The sequence below is a fragment of the Montipora foliosa genome, chromosome 10 (genome assembly GCF_036669935.1).
Source record: "Montipora foliosa isolate CH-2021 chromosome 10, ASM3666993v2, whole genome shotgun sequence".
NCBI classification, from domain to species: Eukaryota; Metazoa; Cnidaria; class Anthozoa; order Scleractinia; family Acroporidae; genus Montipora; species Montipora foliosa.
In genome coordinates, this window is record NC_090878.1 from 13,770,919 (window position 1) to 13,791,289 (window position 20,371).

The window sequence follows — 20,371 nt, forward strand, 5'->3', positions numbered from 1 at the left end:
GTGCAAAATATCAATAAGGACTATTAAAAAACACACAAATACAAACAACAAGAGGATTGTCCCGCTCTATACCTTATTGTCCCTGATATAGCGGTGACTTCGTCGAAGAAGTCAAATTCTCTCTTGTAGAAATCCAGCGCTGTGCCTGATAAGGAATTACAGATCCTATCAATCAGCTTTTCCAAATGCGCTCCAATCTCTGGATCTTTGTGTTGAGCTTCTTCGTCTGTGAACACGTTGGTCTTCATATTCCAGATCAGCTGCAATACAAAAAAAGAGCATCCGTGGTGTTTCATGCAACGAAGAGTGCACGTTACTACGAATAATATGCCGAAATAAACGAGGTCCAAGTTCTTTACTTGTAACCACTGGCAACGATTATGTTTTTTGAAATTTGCTAGTGTGTGCAGAAAAGACAGACTTCTTGGTTTGGAACCAGACAAAGACGAAAAGGGACTGCCGCTCCAAGGTAGAAAAACGGGACAATTTAGTCCCTCAGCCCACCCCCCCGCCCCCCCTCGTTATCAGGAACAAAGGCCTTTTACCAATCGATTTCGAGGGAAGGTTTATCCAGTTCAGTCTTGCAAGAGGGCAACACATTGATCTGAGAAAAACCAAGAAGACGCATAACTTACAGTACAGAGGTTAATAAGATATTATTATTATTATTATTATTATTATTATATCTCTTGATCTTTGAATCAAGAAATGGACACCCAATTTTAAAGTTAGCGACCTACACTGTAGAATAAGGCCTGCTAAATGGACGTCTTAATCTCTAGCTTGTACATTTTCTTTTCCCATTCCAGACCACGTGATGTTACTCCAGGGAACACTTTCTTTCAAATGTCGTCTTATGCACGTGCATATATGTGCATAACTTATGAAAAAAAAAAAAAAAAGAACATCACGTGGTCTGAAACGGAAAAAAACAAACGTACACGCTAAAGAGGTCCATTGACCAGTGACAGCGGTCCTACTACCTGAGAGCTGCAACCAAGTACTAAGCACTTCAAACCACACAAATGTCACGTAACTGCCAAGCTAACATTGAAAGAGAAACTCTGTCAATCTTTGCTTCCTACCTGATGAGCAAGAAGCTGTGAATGCCTTGCAGCCCATAATATGTATTCACTAACAAATCCCAGTGCGTCATATCGTGTGGCTTGCACCAGTTGAGGAATGTACAACAAGATGGTGTCTGGCGGGAAGGACTGCAGTACTCTGATGGCATACTGTGCTGTCAGGGGGTGGGGTGGATACTGCTGTGAGAAATATGCCATGGCTTGTAAAGGAGTAACCGCTGACCAACACAACAAATGTGTCAACTCTGGGACGTCGGCCTTGATATTCTTTTCAGTGACGAGGTACTAAATGAGGAAAATACAGATACTCTCGATGAACCTTCATTCCAACAACAACAACAACAATACAATATTTAAAGTAATACCTTAACTTTAAGTAAATTTTAGACACGGCCTCCATGAAAAGCAGAATTTTTATTCATTTCTTTTATTTGAATTGTTATTATTAAATTTTATTGCAGTTAGGTAGATAGATATACTACTATAGATAATGAACTAAATCAACTGATGGAAACACCGTGTATAAATAAAGTTATCTTATCTTATCTTGTCTTATCTTACTCTTGACCACAGGAACTAATGTTCAAGATCAAAATTGTCCTTGAATTTGTTCAAAGAAAGAGTTTGCATCCGAAATAAATTAATTTCAGGATCGCTTACTTTTGATATCAAAGTTCCCCGTCGCCGATACCTTGAATACTTGTGACGTGTTACAGTTGCTCTATTGTTACTATACAAAAGTCATTTGTCTAGAGATTGGTTTGCAACAAATGTCTAGAGACACAGATAACAATGATGCAATTTTCAATTGTTGGTGGACGATCAAACGGAGCCAGTGAGAAAAGAAGCTTTTGTTTCCGTCTACCAACATGGCGGCAATGACGTAACATGAAAACCACATATACACGGCCCAACAAGCTTTATAAATACCGCAAGCTTTATAAATACAGCACAAAACAATGTTAATAGACCTGTATAACCGCACCATTCTTTTCAAGTTAAGTCATAAAGATGTTCACTTTCTCTCACAGAGCACTGGGCATCAATACTGATTTTACCTGAATGGCCTCTGGGAGATCAGATACTGCAGTGGGATGAATCCTTACCAGACGACTGACTTCCTTGTGAACAGCAGATACTTCCTTGAACCTAGAGAACGAAATGACAATGTGTTATGAACCCAAAAATGAAACGGCAGTGTATTTGGAACTTGGAGAAAGGCAAAATGGACGGAAAGAGGTACTTTTATGTAAACTGAACGCATATATCTCTTTACTGGCAGTCAAAGATCGAGATAAGCTCTTCAAGTAGAGTGGATCAGCAACGGCTAATATCGGAATATTTAACAATAATTCTACGAAGGCGCGCTGGATATGAAGTGATAGATAACGCCGAGTTGGTTATAATCATTTCATATCCAGCAAGCCCGAGTAGAATAATTGTTTTATTCAAAACTTCAGGATCAGCAACTCTTCTATGTTGATTTTATTTGGCTTTTGTCGGCCATTCTTTCTCAGAGCTGGAAAAATGTTTTCAGCTCGCTTTATTGCTGACGCGTTCCTTGACCATATTAGGTAAAGCAGGTATAGAGTGTTTTCATGTGACGTCACGGCGGCCACGTTGGTGTACGCAACTAATCCTCCCGGCATTGAGCTCTATTATCATGCAAACGTTTTCTTTTGTTTCGGTGGAAAAACAAGGTTACTGATCACGTGAGTGAAAACACTCTATATGAACTGATAGCCTGTGTCCGTCAAGCCAATGAAAATGCTGGAAATCTGACAACCGTAGTTCAGTTTTTAATAAATCAGATTCAAACTCGGCTTGTCAAACAACGAATATGAAAAATTGCTTTAAAAACTCCAAATTGTTGTTTAAATGTTTAGGCTCATAAGCGGTTTTGACACCCAACAATTACAACAGCAACCTCCATTTCAATTTGTCAAAAAAGAAGAATGCACGAGATAGCATTTAAACAATTCTCTTCTTTTGAAGGCCATTTGTGTCCTCCACGATGCCTTCTAGAAGCAAGCTCGTATATTAATCATTACTATTTGAACCTGGAACCCAGTCTCTATCTTTTGGAATCGAGGTTGGATGGATCTGTACGTAAAATGGTGAATCCAATTATGTACTTCTAACTGGAAGCTACTATCAACCAAAGAATAGGTTTTGAGAAGAATTCACCGTACCTTGCGGGAAGAAACACAGCAATATCCGGAGAAATATGCCATGCAAGTCTAACCAAGTCTCGCCAGCTCCTCTCGGTAAAAACTGTCTGATTTGCCCAGTTCACCAGTAAATCAAGCCCAGTAAAATTTAGATCTGGCCGAGCCAAGGAATTATGCCAAGTGGAAAGCCGCTCAATCTCTCGACGGATGAGAGCAAGTATGAGATTTCGTCGTTTCAGATAGTCTTTGAGTACGTGTTGGTTCGCTGTGGCCTCTTTCTCGACTGAGGTTCCTGTGGCCGACCTCCGAGACGAGAGATTACTGGACAGCGGTATTGTGTTCATCCAGCGGTTGCCCTAAAACATTAGCAATTGCCGGTTTTCAATGTCACATCATCATCAAAACCATTCAACAAATAAAGTCAAGAATCAAAGAGACAAAAGAAGATGAATATTCAAACTGTTTCGCAAAGATTCAGGTCTGTGCGATGTTTCGTGCGGGAGATACTCGAAGAAATGTTTCACTTAAATCTATAAGGCTTTTTATGGAGACGCCATGTTTGTGTCCCTCTGAGGGGCACAAACATGGCGGCCGAAAGCTAACAAAAACATATGTCATCGAGTTTTGCTATAAAAAGCCTGTAGTCGTCTTCTGAGGGCTCAAAAACATCTCGATGAGTACTTATTCTCATACAAGGACTGTTCATATTGCGAAATCTCAGAGGGTAAGTCTCTTTTTTAAACCAACATGACAGCATTTAATATCGTGTCACACAAAAGCGTAGAAATTCAACCTTGCTTTATCAAAAGACGAAAAACCGTATCACACTGAAAAGTTCTAAAAAGATAAGTCTTCAGCAGTTCTAATAACTAACTAAACTAAAATCTCAAAAGGGTTGATAATTCCTTATTTTTTTAATTCTGATGACGTCACGTAAAAACCAAGAATAGGCTAGTTTCGAATTGTGCAGAAAACAAAAAGAAAATGCAAATTATTCCCCTGAACCTCGACTCTGTTCTTTTGTTGCTGCACAATTCGAAACTAGCCTATTGCAGCTACATTGGTCATGTTGCCAAGCATCACTACAGCTAATAGCCGTTTCCTGGCAAGAGCCCAATCGTGTGAAGAGATCCTATATAAAAGATATATTTGAACCACGGAAGAAGCATGTTAATTCATCCCACTCATGCAAGTTACCACTAATAGCTGGTGGTAGAACTTCATTGTACTGGTAATACAGAGATCATGGGTTTAATCCAGAGTGATCAAAGATTTCGGTACGAGACATGAGATATCTTTGGTAAATCAGTTTACCAAAGTTACCAGCGAGTGTCCTTTTTAGGAAGAAAGAAAAAGAAAAAAAAACATTACAAAATACAGCATTGATCAAAATAAATTACCGTTTCTCCCATTAGAAGCCCAAGTGAGGAGAGTCTTGTTTGCGAAACCTGTATTTTGTGGCGATTAGTAGTTAGTAGGTTAGTACACATAACCGTAAAACAATGTTAATCCAATTAAGGCAAATTAAGGCAAATTAAATCATCACACAATTGCAGATTAAGTCTTGTATTAGGACGGTTAAAATATTACGCTAAGCAAAAAACAAAACAAAACAACAACAAAAACACAGGAACGCCTGCCACAGATCTACTTTGGAATGAAAGTATACACTTGCTGGGGTTCCTGTATACGTCCCTCACTAGAGAAATCTGGTCTCTCTGTTTTCTCATCTTAGACAGTCACTTATCGAACCCTACCAACCAGGCACCTTCGCCACGTCCGACACTTGGTTTGGCTTCTGTGTACTTACCCCACTAGAAAACTTATGGTCTCTCTGTCACGTGATTCTATAAGCGTTGCCCCTTCTAAGGGATGTGCACGAGACCTTTCATAACTACCTGCGAATAAGACCTTCCCAAACCATCGTGTCATAACAAAGTACCTGCAAATAAGGTCCCAAGCCAGATGAGCCGCTTGTGTACTGAGAGCTACTAGATGAGCTATGTTGTAGAAGCTGACCGCCATCTACATGAGCAGCCACCATGAAGTGTTTAATGTACTTCTTGTCAGAATGAATTGCCTGCCAGAATTTTATCAGCACTTGGATATCTTCACGAAGCTCTGCATCTTTACTCACGGGCCACATGGGTTCAATACTGTGGATGATTACGAAAATATGGACCTCTTTTATGAAAGCAGTCAAAAATATAACGCTTCTCTGCAAGCTACTGAACAATGAAAAGCTACTACGGTGCACGGTGCACGGAGTGTTAATGTCGAGCTCTGTTTAGTGTGACCATACAAATGAAAGCACAAGTCAGTCTACAACTGTTCAATCAGCAAACTGATCGCGACATTGTGACACTCACAGGGAAACAAATTTATAATTAGCAAGTTGTTAAACTTGGCTAAGAGCTTATTTGCTCGTACACACACCTGAAATAGTCCAAAGCATTGCAGTATATCCTTTCTCGCAAAACATTTTTCACGACAGCGTTTGTTAAGAAATTCCCCTGCAGCATGGACAGACCAAGATTCAGCAACCGAAACCGGGCTCTGAGAGTGGAAATATGACGAGAAAGACTGTTCTTCCGTTCTACACTAAAGGGAAGGCATCGCTGTAACATTGTTGCAAATATCTCCACCTACGGAAAGGTAATAATGCATTTCTTTCAAAAAAGACCGGAGTATTGAAGAGCACACATTGGAAAATAGAAGGGAATTGTGCACAATCCGTTCCTCTGAGGGAAACCTCGCAAAAGAACAGTCGTAGCCAATGAAGATTAAAAATAATGTTCTTTTTTTTTTAAATTTTTGAAAAAATCAAACACATCGTTCTATGAAATTTTAAAAATGCGAGACCATCTCTAGAAAAAATTATGCTTTAAACTGAATAATCAGCTTAAAACAAGAACAATAAAGTCTATTTTAGGTCAATTAATAAAGGGAGGAATAAGGTATTTCAGTATTAGCCTTTTTCTTGCAGCGAAAACGTTGTTTCAAGGAGGTGAAACAAAATTCCCGTCCGAAAAGCAAGAACGATTTTTACCATATTCAGCACCAATGAAGTACGCAACATGTGGATCTGATGTTTACCGTACGTTCAAAACGGGTTAAAAGCACAATTTGTTGGCTATTGTTTAAAAAGATATTATGGGATGCTCAGGAGGCAAATTAAAACGCATTTGCCCCTTGGGCATTCTGTAATAGCTACTGAAAATCAAAATGGCCGCCGTATCGATGAAGTAGTCTATTTAGCAAGGCTCTCTATGATTGCGTAAAACAATTGCCGGGCTCATTCTGATTGGTCCATTCGCATTTCCGGTCTCCAGACTCCTACCTGATCATGACTGTAGTACTTAATGACTTCAAATCTTCGCACCAGAAACTTGATCCAAATATCGTGCGGCACAACATTTGGGGGAGTTGGCGGGGATCTGTTTTCTGAGAACGCTGACAATGGATTCTCCACCTGTATATCGGTAGCAAACAGCCCCACCCTCCTACACACAGTCCACTGCCAGGCGGCACTGATTTTACTCAAAAGCTGAAACATAAAAGTTTTAATTGATTTCTAGTTGAAAAGATTTTGCCAATATCCTCTTATTGTACTCTTACTTTTAGAGCAAGTTTCAATCAAGTGTAGTAAAACCAAAACCAACGCAATTAATTTTGGCCAATCAAAAAGGACAAAGACAATCCAGTAAACCAATCAAAACTCGAAGTAATTACACGTAGCCGGCACAAAGCGCGGGAAAATGTGCACGCGCGAGTCACTTCGGATTGGTTGAAAACGTGGCGCGAGAACTTTGAACCAATCACTGAGTGAAGTAATGCAAAGCCAAAGCAATTCGCTAATTACTTTAGACACTGGATTGAAAACCGCTCTAAGGCTGAAATAATTGTCATTAGCGACTTTATGATCTACGAGGGTGACGTCGACGAAAGACGTCGACGTTATCTCAAAATATAACTTTGCACATTCGTAAGTCTTTCGCGATTATTCCATCCACCTGACCTTGCCGTAGACGTTTCTTAAACTCCCTACTAAGTCCTGGCCAAACGAGAGAGAGATTTCATGAGAGTTAACGAGAGCTGAAACTCTTGAGAGTCGATGACAGTGATCGAGAGTTGGCCAAACGAGAGCAAGAGTTGACGATAGTTCCTGGCCAAACAAGAGCGTGAATTTCAACTCTCGTCAACTCTCATTAACTCTCACTCTCCTTTGGCCATGGCTTTATGTCGGATTAAAGTCAGCTTTGAATTACACTCGTACGTTTTTCTTACTCAACCCTGTGTTATTAGCACAGCACTCTCTTCAATTTTACTGTACTTTTCAACTTTTCTTATTTTAATTAGGATCATACAAGTTGTCGTGAACCTTTTTTTCAAAACTACAGTCGCCACAGCCAATATGAAGACAACTGAATTTCTTGATTTGCCAAACTGAGTAAATGAGCAAGCAATAAATTAACGTCTGCTAAGTTTTCATGTGTTCGTCCTCTTCAGTTAATACTGATCAAAAAGTAAATGACTGATAAAATTGTCAAGGTGTACGAACTGCAACTATGTAGATATAATATAGGACACTCACAGTGGAAAATTAAGACAAAAAAACCCTCACTTCTGCGCTACAAGGAGTTGTTTAGCGCCCTTAAGAAAATCCTGCGAATTTGCAGGAATTTCTCTCCTCAAGAATGCCAAAGAGAGAAGAGCTAGACACCAGCAAATATTATAGAACTTTGGCTGCTTGCTGTCTGTGCACTCACTGAGTTAAAAAAAAAAAAACAGCCACTGGGCGCGAAAGGTAGTTGGCAATTATTGTATTTCTGAAGCCGTGTCGTCATTTGGTTATGACAAGAGAAAATGAGGGGACAGAGAAGGAAGCTCCCGGTCCAGCCCTTGGGATATGTCATGTCCACGAAAGTTATTTTTAGACAAGCAGAAGTCTTTCGAGACGTCCGCATGCAGGCCAACCTCGGTCCGATGTTTGAAAGAAAATACATATTCATCAGCCTTCCACGTGCGCCATCATTTTCTCTTTTCACTAAGAACCTGAGAGCGAAGCAAGACTGCATGCGGACGTCTCGGAAGACAGACTTCCCCTAGAACAAAGACTTCCGCTCGTCTAAAAATAACTTTCGTGGACATAACATATCCCGGCCAACGCCTTGAGTCTCCCTCTCTGTCCCCTCATTTTCTCTTGGTTATGACCAACGCATTTAACAAGGCCATACATTCAGGCTTGAAACAGAGTCGTAAGTGGAAATGAAACTGTAAAGTTACTTGTAGCTCAAGGTCCTGTCTCGCTCCCATGATCCACTCCCAGCAGTTCACTGCCGTGGACATTGACAACTTAGTAAAAACATCTGCAGGGCTCCAGCAAATATTACGAAGCATATTACGATCAACGGCTAAAAAGAAAACGTTGAAAACAATCAGAACGCGATTTTTAGCACCTAAAGATGACAGTTTCTTTGTTGAATCGCATATTAATATTTGACAGTCACCCACCTGAAATAGCTATGGTGGTGGGGATAACATACGTTGTAAACGTGCTAAATTATAGTTAAACCTTTTCGCAAATCACAAAAGGACAAATAAGAGCGGCAATCGGGAAAGACGTTTTAGCCCGAAATACTAATATTGTAAAACCTGTAAAAAATTCTGTTAATCTGCTTGGTAATGGTAATGGATTATCTAACGCATTTCCTATATACATATTTAAATGTGCTTAACAAGTTATTTATCTATATGCTTGTTCTCAAATCTGGTCTATTAGTAAGTTTTCATTAACACATTTCTCTCAAAGTGATCTGTAGTACCCGAAATATGCCCGAGAAGATTCGAGGCTTTCGCGAGAAACGCACGAAAGGACTCGAGGTTTCACGGACGTTTTTCGGGTGCTTCTAATCCCTCCCGCTATATCTTCAAAATAAAGAAGTTTTAAGTCCCCTTACTTTTTTTCTTATTTCGCAAATTTTTCTTGCTCTTTCACTTCTAACAGTCGCACAAGTTGAAAAAATTGGAAGTTGTTTGTCCCGAAGCCGAGACAGTTAAGAGTCCGTCACGAACTACGTTCCATTCAAGGTTTAAAAACACTTTTGTCGCGATTTAAAGCAGTTTGTGAAGTCCCCTCATGAACAGAGACATGCCTCACACTAACGTCGCCGTATGACGAGCGACTTTTGGTTTTGTTAAGTTTTATAGCGCCGCGCGTTACAGGTTACATTTAGAAGTGAAAGCAAAACAAGTTTGATATAGGTGGAGATTCAACTCAAAATGTACGCGTTTCAGTAGGGGTACTTTAAAGGCATGAAACTCCACGGTTAATTATTTTCTTTTCACAATAAGCAGATAGTTGTTTAAAAGGATGGCTTTTCGGGGCCATTGGACAGATAGGTACCTGGGGCCCCGTTTCTCGAAGGTCCCGAAAACCTTTTGAGCCTGAAAAGCCAATAGCCCTTATTCACGATAGCCGCCATGTTGGTTTTCAAATTGTCATGTAAATTAGCCATGTGTTATGCTGGGGGGCAAACATTGGAGTAAAGGCAAATTGCAGAAAATCGGCTTGTCAAAATATTGAATTAACATTGCTAAAAGTAAATTTTAGAATTTAGAATTAAGTACCTTTTATAATAATTTTATATCTTTTGATTACCTCCGACATTTTGACTTTCTACCTCGTTATCTGCTCATTTTTCACTAAAAAAAACATCGAAGTAACTTGTGTAAGCATTCTATTTTACTACTTAGGTGATAAACATCAATGAACGTAAAACTAATCATCTGTGTGGCTAAGATGTTCGTTGTAACCTCTCGAACTTGCGTTGTTTGCCCCCTCAGAAGTGTGTAGCTAATTTGCATGATAAAGGCAAATCCAACATGGCGGCTATCGTGAATAAGGTCTATTATGAAACTGCCACCCACTTGTTTGGTTAAGCTGGTATTTGAAAATGTTTTAACAAAACAAAAGGCAAAATGATTCTGGAGTTTGTTGTCTTAAAACCTCTCCGTTCTTTAGATAGAGAGGGTACTGTGACACTCGCAAAGGGCAAAAAAATATTCGGGACTTTGAAGAAACGGGCCGAGTTTTTGGAAGCTGGTGTAAACCGGCCAATCCCGGATATGTGACCATGACCAATGGCCCGAAAAGCCATTTGTGAAACTACAAACCGCTTGTTCTGGAAAGCCGATCTTTTAAAACGATTTCAAGGTAACAAAAAGAAAAATAACTGTGAAGTTTGACGACTTAAATCCTCTCCGTTCTTGAGATACAAAGGGAATTGTGACACCGAAAATGGCCCGTAAAGTTTCGGGACTTTCGAGAAACGGGCCCCTAAGCCGAGTTTTTGGAAGCTGGCGTAAACCGGCCAATTCCGGTTACGTGACCATAACCAATGGGGTGTCAAAGTGATTTACCCGAGTTTATTACGTTTATTCTATTCTATTCTATTCCAACAAAGACTGCTCAACATTACACGAAAATTCGAACTTACCTTCTGAGGTTATGAGAAAGGCAGAAGCTCTAAACATGGCCGCCACAAAAGCATCTTCACTGCTTTCCTTTGCCTCAATTAACTGTTGATTTAACGCAGCTGAAAGGGCTACATTTGGATCCTGATCATTTAAAGTCTGACAGGACAGGACTTCTCGCATTCCCGCAACCTGGTATAGAGGAAAGCAGGCCAGTCTTCTCGGTAGGTGCAATTACTCATTTAACGTCCAGATAATACAAGGGTTGAGGAAACGAAGAACTTATTCATGGTGGAATTGAAAGCTTGAAATTTAAGGGGTTAAAAGAAGCGTTTAATCGGGTCCAAGGAACGGGAACGGGAACCAGTTATTCGAAGGGAGGATAACTTTATACACAGTGTACTATTCATTGGATAACGTCATTGCGTCGGCTTACAGGGGCTTTGGTAGGAGCAGAAATGGCAGAAGGTGACTGATTATCTTTGCCATAGCCCTATAAACTGGTTGAATCATTCCGAAACGGATAACTCAGTTCTCCTGCCGGGCGCTTAACCGCTAGAGAGAGATTTAACCGGTGGATAGCGCCGCCGCCTTTTGAACAACCCAGGCCAGTTGGCTAATCACAAAAGTTTATATAGAATAAAATCTGAAACCATCAAAGACACATCTATCCAGTGGACAGAGTGGGAATTGAAGAAGCATCCCCCAACAACTGGAGTAGCCTTCTACTTCAGTGACATGCCAAAACTGATAGGTGGAGTCGGTTTGAAAAAGTGAAAGTTGGGCAAATGTAAAAGTAAAAAAAAAAAAAAATCACCAGACTTTCTACCTCTCCTAAATATCGATTCCTCAACGAAAGACCGGCCACCATCTGAGAAGAATCCTGCTTAACACAGTTTGGTCGCTTATCCAGAAAAACTTTACTGACAGCAACAGATGATGGGTTTAACCCAGCAAACTGTAGCACATTCTCTGTTGCAAGAGAAAGACCCGTGTGATGGGCGACGCCTTGTGAAGCATTCTCTAACTTCATGATATAATCCTGCAACACATAAATCGAAGGAGACAAGAACTGACACACTTTTACCTTGCACGTGCTCGATTAAAAATTCCTTCGCGCCTCCAAGAGAGAATTTGCTAACAGGCGTGACATTGACCGTTTTTACATTAGAGACCGAAACTTCGTCTGGACATAGTTAATAGAGGAGAATGGTTAGGAAACCCGACAACTTTCTTTGTTGTAGGTTTTTGTTCACTTTTCTGGCCTTGACCGTGCACAAAACACAATGGTTGTTTACTCCGTACTGAAGAACTAACCAATAGAAACGTGTTGGTTACGTAATTCATGCATAGTGTATGAGCGCAAAACAAAAGATTGTGCACGGTAGTGGACTTTCCAACCTAAATCTTGGCTGCTTTGTTTGCTCCTTTGATGTTTGCCGAGCTTCCTAACCATTCTCCTCTATTAACTATGGTCTGGACAAACTTGGGCAAACATTTTGCATTTTTTCTCCGCGTCTGTTAAATTCGTCTAGTATAAAGACGGGCACAAGACGCACAATACGTCTCAACAAACTATCCATTTTCGTCTGGACGGATCTCGTGTCTCTAGTAAAATGCGGCCATTGACGACTTTCAAACTGACATGTGAGCTGCAGTGAGTATAAGGACTATTCTGAACACGAGACCTACGGCGCTTACGATTCAACAAAAAGTCCGGTTTAAATTAAAGAAAAATAAATAAATTAAAAATGCTCGAAATTTTTCCAAATTGACTTTAAAACTGAAAACTCGCACTTCAATGTAAAGGAAGTGATGTTCAGAATGGATTTTATTTCTTTTAGTCGGAAAAACCCTATGTATTCATTTTTTAAAATGTTTGACTCCTTGTTTTGGTTTGAACAGGGTAATGTAAAAGCAAATTAATTCTAAATTGTGATCATCACTTCAAAAGGGAGAGCTAACACCACTGAGCATTTCTCCAAAGAGTTCAACTCTACAGCCATTGCCTTCATCAGCGACGCAAGGATACTAAAGCCTAAGCAACATACGCAAACTCAGTAGAGTCTTGAATACTACCGGACCATATGTTGAGGCAAAAGACATCAGCTGAACATGCACGAGTCTTCGTGTGTTGGTTGTGCTTATGATCGCCTCGGTAATGTGGACCGAGTTTGAAAACCATAACAGTTAAGTGTCTTTCCCTGACAGCAGATGTCTCTTTTCTTTTGTGTTCGCTGGGTTGACGAGTACGATGAAAATATACCTATGCCGTCCACACCTTGAACGGCGCTCTTCAAACCGCGCATGCCCCATTGTATATTTGCTGACTGTGACTTGAGCCCACTGTGTCCTGCGCTCCTTTTGCATTTATTCCGCTGTTGTTAAGTGAGCCAACACAACATGAAGTATCACGCGAGGATTCGGTCGCTAAGTAACTGCCACGCATGCTCAATACAGTGAGTTTCGACCCATGGTAGAGGCCTCTTTTCTAGTACTCGTCCCGTCAGTCCCGAGAAAGCAAAAGAAAAGAGAGACATCTGCTAGCAGGGAATAAAGTGCCTGCGAAGGGGGGGAGAGTCAACCTCTGCATGCATGAACCAAAAGTACTCCATCATGCAAACCTGAAGCAGAGATCGTGTTGTTTCTGGCGCCCATTTGATAGCCTCCATGATAATACCACTGCATCGAGCGGCGAAGTCTCTCACAGTCCCCTCTCGACCATCCATCTCCTCAGAAACGACCAAACTAAATGGAACACTGTTAGGTACATTGATCTCTATGGCTTGATGGTTCTCGTTCTAAAACAGTACACAGACAAACGTAAGGACATAACCTCGGTAGTTGCGATTATACAAAAGAAATTCGCCTGGTTTTTGTGTTCCTTTAGGTTTCGATCTACTCAGAATTCACAATGTGCTGTTACTAACACAAAGGAGCTAGGAGAAGATAGACTGGATCATTTGCTTTCAAAATCATTGCTTTGTAATTGGTTGGTTGTTTTACATTTGTAACAGCTTGGACAATTGGCTTGCTGTCTTCTTCGAGGCATCCACGAAAACGTATCAAAGACAAAGACCGCTAACACTGACAAATATATACTGCCCTTTTTTCTCGCGTTAAACAGGCTAAACTAAACTAGCGCGTGCTCGAGGGTTAGCTATTTTCAACAGATATAGAGCAAATTATTAATAATTTTTTGGCCTGATGCTGTCTTGATATGAGATAAAAGACATGAGAAAATGAATGAATGAACTGAACGAACGAACGAACGAACATGCCAATGAATTACCGGATGATTCAAGCACTGGGAAAGTTCCTGAAGTAAGTCCAACATAAAGTGGAGAACTCTACCATTCCACAAAAGATGAGGAAACCTGTTTGAAAAATATCAATACGTCAGTCTTACAATCTATCAGATAGCAAGAATCTGTCAGCAGAAATATCCTTGGCTTTCGGTTAACTACAAACCACTGAGCGATACAAGGGTCTTCCTCACTCAAAGTCAACCGCCCTAAAGACCTGCTTCTACTTTCTTACTTGTCAACAAATGATGAAAGATATTTGTCGGCTACACGCCGGATCCTTTTCTGGAGGTGATTAAATTTGACAAGCAGGAACTGCGCATGTCTCTCCAGTTCAACTTCTCTTTCTATCGTCCTGGGTTTGTTGGACATCACCGTCAGAAAAACTGAGAAAACCTTGTCACCAACAGCAGAAATACACTGCCAAATGCCTACAACATCAACAAACTTAAATGAGTAAGAAAAAAAATAAACCACGCATCGGTGCCTTTTTGAAATCAAGGCTTAAAAACGTGGATCACTTACTGTTTAGTTAACATTGTTTTGAAATCCAAATAAAAATAAAAATTGGTTATAGCAGCACTTTAAAATAACTGAGGATATAGTATTGTGCAAACCGAACGAGATGGAATAATTGCGGAAGACTTACGCCAGTGCAAAGTCATATTTGGAAGTGACGTTTTCGACGATGTCGCCGTCGTAGATCGTAAAGTAGGGAGCTTTAGCAACGACGACGGGAGCGGCAACGAGAACATCATCTCAAAACATAAATTCTCATTATTGTAATCACTTCACGACTACGTATTCCAAGTTTTTTAATGTGAGAAAGGTATGGCAGTCCCTCAGGAATGAAAACGTTATGAGCGGCGCTTAATTTAGGGGAGAAAATGAAACTTTAAGTGCTGAAGTCCTCCATAAAAACGTCAAATTTGGTCATTTCACGCCGTTGTTTTGCTGACGACGGCAAAGAAATGGACAAAAATGAAAAACGCACGTTCAGAGCGTGCAAAGCTATTGTTTTTGCCCACTAAATATGCAAATTTGTGACGTTCTCGTTCATGTCGCCGTTGTCGTTGCTGAAGCTTCCCAGTCTCTAATCTCTAGTCGCCGCCTTGGCACTGATATCTCTAAAAAGGTCAGGCTGAATGATCCCACATAAGAGGGAACAACGGCAAGTCAAGGAAACTATGAAACGAGCTGGAACAAGCGGACACGAAACAACAGATACAATAAAATAACTTCCACGATTAACCCAACCATCTTACCGGCTTTATCCTTTTCGATAGCTCTGTCCTCTAAATAATCAAAGATAGAATAAAACATTCCAGGATCTGACGAGACTCTGAGAGATTCCAGTCGATAAACGGACAGCAGATAGGTACATTGACCAAAATTCAACTTGTTGACGAGTGCAATGATTTCTTGCGGATTCCCAAGGGTCTCAAGCAAAGATGTGCGCACTTCGTTTAGTTCAGCCTAAGGAAAAGAGGATATCCAGGGTATCTCCCAAATTTTTCATGTGTGGTTCACGAGAATTTCACACATAGTGGCAAAAAAGAAAGCATAGGTTACTTTAGCCACCACGCACACCCAGTAACCTTCATTTTGTACTTTAAGTTGCACAAATAACTTAATAAAATGACAAATAAAAACATAGTTTTATATTCTTAGAACTCTATAAACTCTGTAAATTGTAATTTAAATAAATGAACCAATTAACTACCAAGAAATTTGAAACAAACTATTATTGTTTAAGTTAGAAATCTATGAAGCTCAAACGTGATGTTAATCACAACAGAAAGAACTGAGCGGGCTCGCCTATTTTTGTGTTAACAAAAAACCAAGGACCACCCCACATTCATATTTCAGTAGGGGAAAATAGCGCGCAGCGCTTTGTCCGGGCCAAACGAGAGCGAGAGTTGATGAGAGTTGGTTGAGCGTTTCACGCGCAAACCAAAGAGCGAGCCTGGGAACCACCCTGGGAAACCCTTGGCAACTAGCCAGCCGCTCTATTCAGCCTTGGCGTTGTTCTTGGTCCCCGAATCCGACGCCATATTATTTTTTCTTTTTTTTTTTATATCTGAGGCCGCTGGGAAAAAATCAGTAACTGCTGACCGCAAGACTATCGCTCAAACTCTCGGGCGTGGCGAAACGAGACAAAACTCTCCCTACCTCTCATGAAAAATTTGAATTTGAACTGGTTCAAATTCGATGACAGCTCTTGAGAGCCTACGAGAGTAGCCGTGAGTGGATGAGAGTTCCTGGCCAAACGAGAGCCGGTGAGCGAGAGTTACACTCTCGTCAACTCTCGCTCTCGTTTGGCCAGGGCTTTAATTTTAAGGAAGAAGGAAGGTTGAGTTCCTCCTTTTTTTTTCTGTGCAATATTGTAGGTATTTTGAAATATTCAAAAGGGAGATGCAGCCATCTTGCACATGCATGGTTCATCTATGGAAAAATAAGGAGTTTAAGCAAGGACCACGACAACGGCTGAGAGAACGCCACAAAACATTGGGCTTAATGAACAAAAAAAAAAAAGGCTCTACACGTTCGTTTTACATTTGGTACATTTCTTTGCCGTCCTCGTCCTGAAAACAGAGATTAGGCAGTTCAAGATACCACGACTGCTACGACGACGAAAATGGCACTTCAAAATATAAGTTTGAGCTATTCTAAGTATTTCATGATTATTCCATCTTGTTTATATTATACAATATGGGCGAAGTGTCTTACAACTGGATTGGTACGGACGGATTTGAAGTAAAGAGTGAGACTGAAAGATTTACTGTAGTTTATCCACGTTGTCGTCAAAACCTTAAATTTGGTCATTTCACGTTAGTAGTTTTGACGAGTACGGGACAGAAATGTTCAAAAAAGCGTGCCGCACGTGCAGCACGAGCATTTCACTTCTGTTAACCAAAAATATTACTGCTTTTTGGCGTTGTCGTTGCCGTAGCCGAGAGACTCTTTCATTCTCTGTTTTCACTCTGAAACCGCTCGTACCAATTTATTTTTAGGATACTTCGCCGAGGGCGTGAACGAGACTGAGTAATCGCGAAAGACTTATGATAGCGCCAAGTTATATTTTGACGTGGCGTTTTCGTCGATCGTCGCTGTCGTAGATCTTAAGGTCCCTAACGACGTGAATTGACCGAATTTGACGTTTTCTTGAAGAAGGCGTGAGCACCCGACCACAGCCATTTTTAATTGTCTTCCAAAACAACCACAAAGTTCATACCAATTTTATTCCCGCAATGTTGACACATACTATCCATGCGGAATGACTTAGACTAATTGCGAAAAATTACTAATGTAACGACAAAATTAAATAATATTTTTAGGTAACGTTTTCGTAGCCGTCCTCCTCGCGTAAGCGGTGAGACGGAGGACATCCGGAGGAAACAACAGCGAACTTAGACGAGGACGACAATCAGTTTAATGAGCAATAACATCTACAAGCAGAAACCGGTTGGTACTAGGTTTGTTCAAATGGTAAGCAAAAAACTCCCGAATGGGAAATTTAGTTGGGATAGGGGTGTACCATTTGCAAAATTCGTAAACGTTTACCGAGAGAGTCTGGAGGGAGGCAAAATCATGGAGGAATGCAAATGGTAAACACGTTTTCCGTTTGGAAATTCCGTTTGGGAATTTTAGAATACCTTTCGAGAAATCGCGTTTTCTCCGGAAATTTTTCGTTTGGGAAGACCAAAATAGGCTTACCATAGAATAGAGTGGTAAAGTGTGACGTCACAAATATTTAAAATTATGAAATTATGGGATTCATTAAGATCTTCAGAAACTACATGATGAAGAATGGCCATTTGCCAAAAATGAGCATCTTATTGCAGTTTGGAGATGAGATATTGACCCTTTCATGCTACAGTGACTCCATACAAATCCTTACAATTTTGTCTCTGTTCTAAACGGTTTAGAACCAAGACAAAAATACAAGGATTTGTATGGCGTTACTGAAGCATGGAAGCATGGAAGGGGTAATATGCCATATTGCAACCATATGCTGATTTATGGCAAGCGGCCATTCTTGATCATGTACTTTCAGAATATCTCAGTAAATCTCATAATTTCATAAATTTAGTTTTTGTGACTTCATCACTTTACCCACATTCCAACCGAAATTTCCGGATTTTTTTGGTAAATGGTGAACAACCAACGGCTCTCCACGTCCGCACGTGCGTTGACTGTCACGTGCGTTTCACATTTGGATATATTTCTTTGCTGTTCTCGTCCTGACAACGACGTCCATTGGCCAAATTTGGTCAATTGTCGTTGTCAGGACGAGGGCAGCAAAGAAATGTACCAAAATGAAAAACGTTCTCATAGCCGTCGTGGTCGTCCTCCCTATTAAGCTCCCTATTAAACGGGGTGAGGAAAAACTTATCATTGAGATTTCACCCACCGGATTGACAGAATCATTCCTTAATGCAGAGTTATACAGCAGCTCAGACCTCAAATGCCCGGTACCAAGCAAAAGAGGTGATTTGCGGGCAATCTGACAGACTCCGTCATACCATTCATGCGGCCACAGACCTGATCCCTCCACACCGAAACCCATGACAACACAATACAACCAAAAGTCACGGAAAAGCTTGTGTAAACGTGGCTTAGGATCAGTGATGACTGGTGAGCGCTGCATGACAATCGATATAACAGGTATAAGGACACCAAGATTGCCAGCACTCGACGAAGCTTTAAATGCGACTGGTGCCTTTTCGCTGACACGTTTGCTTTCCAAACCCAACTGTACAAAGAGCTCCAAAAGACGCACAAGGTAATCCTGAAGCTGAGTTTCCCCTTCAAGATTTGCGGCGACATTAGAGTAGGCATTGATTACAGCAAGGCCACAGTGTCTGCAAACAGAAATTATGTACAAACAAATAGAAGATTTGCAGGAAATACATCACACCCACGCAATGAAAATCGCAATAGCTGATCACGAGAATGTTGCTTTCCATTACAAAAGTCTTCCCATTAAAAGTTTTATGGGTTTCTGCCAGTAAAATTTAGTCCTGGATATGCAGCGCACGCAAGAATAAAAATCAAGCAATGTTGCTGGGTCATTCGGGTGCAGGGATTGAAAATCCAGCGGTAAGAAACAACGTAAAAATCTCACTCTCTCCACTTACTGAAGTTGTTCTCGCCTGCTGTTTCATGTTATAGACATCAGTTGCCTTCGCAAAATGCAAATATCGCTTAGGTACTTAGAGTGCTTTTCAATTGAGTGTCAAAGTAATTAGGGAATTGCTTTGGTTTTGCATCACTTCACTCAGTGATTGGTTCAAAGTTCTCGCGCCACTTTTTCAACCAATCAGAAGTGAAACCAGGAGGCAGTGTGGCCAGCGGTTAGGGCGCTTGCCTTGAAATCTGGAGATCGCGTGCACATTATCCCGCGCTTTGTGTCGGCTACGTGTAATTACTTCGAGTTTTGATTGGTTTATTGGATTGCCTCCGTCCTTTTACTTTGGTTTTGGTTTTACGACACTCACTTGAAAACCACTCTAGTGTAGAGTCTCATAAAACCCAAACCAAAGTAACTACTTTGGCCAATCAAAAAGGACGGAGACAATCCAGTAAACCAATCAAAACTCGAAGTAATTACACGTTGCCGGCACAAAGCGCGGGAAAATGAAATGTGCACGCGCGAGCCACGATTGGTTTTGGTTTCACTTCTGATTGGCTGAAAAAGTGGCGAGAGAACTTTGAACCAATCACTGAGTGAAGTAATCATAAACCAAAGCAATTGGACACTCAATTGAAAACCGCCCTAGATGCAAAACCAATGCAATTCGCTAATTACTTTCGACCCTCAACTGAAAACCGCTCTAATCCCCTATTACTTTGTCATATATATGATGTGTTCCTCACCTGTACCCATCTGTCTTATCGTTAACAGATGGCTCAGTGGAGTACGCCATGGACCCAGCGTCAATGGAGATCTTCATAAACATGTTCATGATCTGCTGATAACACTGTTCCTAGAGACAATAACCAAACAACACGTCTTCAAAAACAGAACAAGTCAGCAAGAGAAAGGTAGGCTGCTGCAAAGGTGCTCTTCCACTTATAGTAAATACAACTCCAGATAAAATGTGGAAGGCCATTTGCAAAGATTTGACGTGTGCATGATCTTCGGTGACGAAGAGCGCTCGAATTGGGAGAGAGAACAATGAAATTTACCTCGGGTAAGAACATCTTGACAGGACATTGTAGAGACCTAATGCCAGGGCCACTGAGAGTAAATGAACTGAGTAGGTAAAAGTAACCTTATGATTTCAAATGTTACTTCAGCTAAAGTACTATATTCAGTTGCAGTATATGA

The 20,371-nt window shown here is 40.7% G+C and overlaps 1 protein-coding gene across 2 annotated transcripts in view; it reads right to left on the reverse strand.

The window, feature by feature from the left end:
* The window catches only part of LOC137973781 (phosphatidylinositol 4-kinase alpha-like), a 37,647-nt gene that overhangs the window by 7,702 nt on the left and 9,574 nt on the right, over window positions 1–20,371 (reverse strand). Inside the window, exons 10-26 of one of the 2 annotated variants that reach the window (XM_068820666.1) lie at window positions 19,918–20,027; window positions 18,452–18,902; window positions 15,303–15,513; window positions 14,273–14,468; window positions 14,025–14,109; window positions 13,357–13,533; window positions 11,562–11,774; window positions 10,756–10,924; window positions 8,543–8,670; window positions 6,597–6,803; window positions 5,693–5,901; window positions 5,199–5,412; window positions 4,657–4,704; window positions 3,278–3,612; window positions 2,144–2,234; window positions 1,086–1,370; window positions 73–260 (exon numbers count right to left, since the gene is read on the reverse strand). In XM_068820666.1, coding sequence (XP_068676767.1) covers window positions 73–260; window positions 1,086–1,370; window positions 2,144–2,234; window positions 3,278–3,612; window positions 4,657–4,704; window positions 5,199–5,412; window positions 5,693–5,901; window positions 6,597–6,803; window positions 8,543–8,670; window positions 10,756–10,924; window positions 11,562–11,774; window positions 13,357–13,533; window positions 14,025–14,109; window positions 14,273–14,468; window positions 15,303–15,513; window positions 18,452–18,902; window positions 19,918–20,027 — 3,317 coding nt within the window. The remainder of the gene's footprint in view (window positions 1–72; window positions 261–1,085; window positions 1,371–2,143; window positions 2,235–3,277; window positions 3,613–4,656; window positions 4,705–5,198; window positions 5,413–5,692; window positions 5,902–6,596; window positions 6,804–8,542; window positions 8,671–10,755; window positions 10,925–11,561; window positions 11,775–13,356; window positions 13,534–14,024; window positions 14,110–14,272; window positions 14,469–15,302; window positions 15,514–18,451; window positions 18,903–19,917; window positions 20,028–20,371) is intronic. The other variant, XM_068820667.1, reaches the window with a different exon arrangement.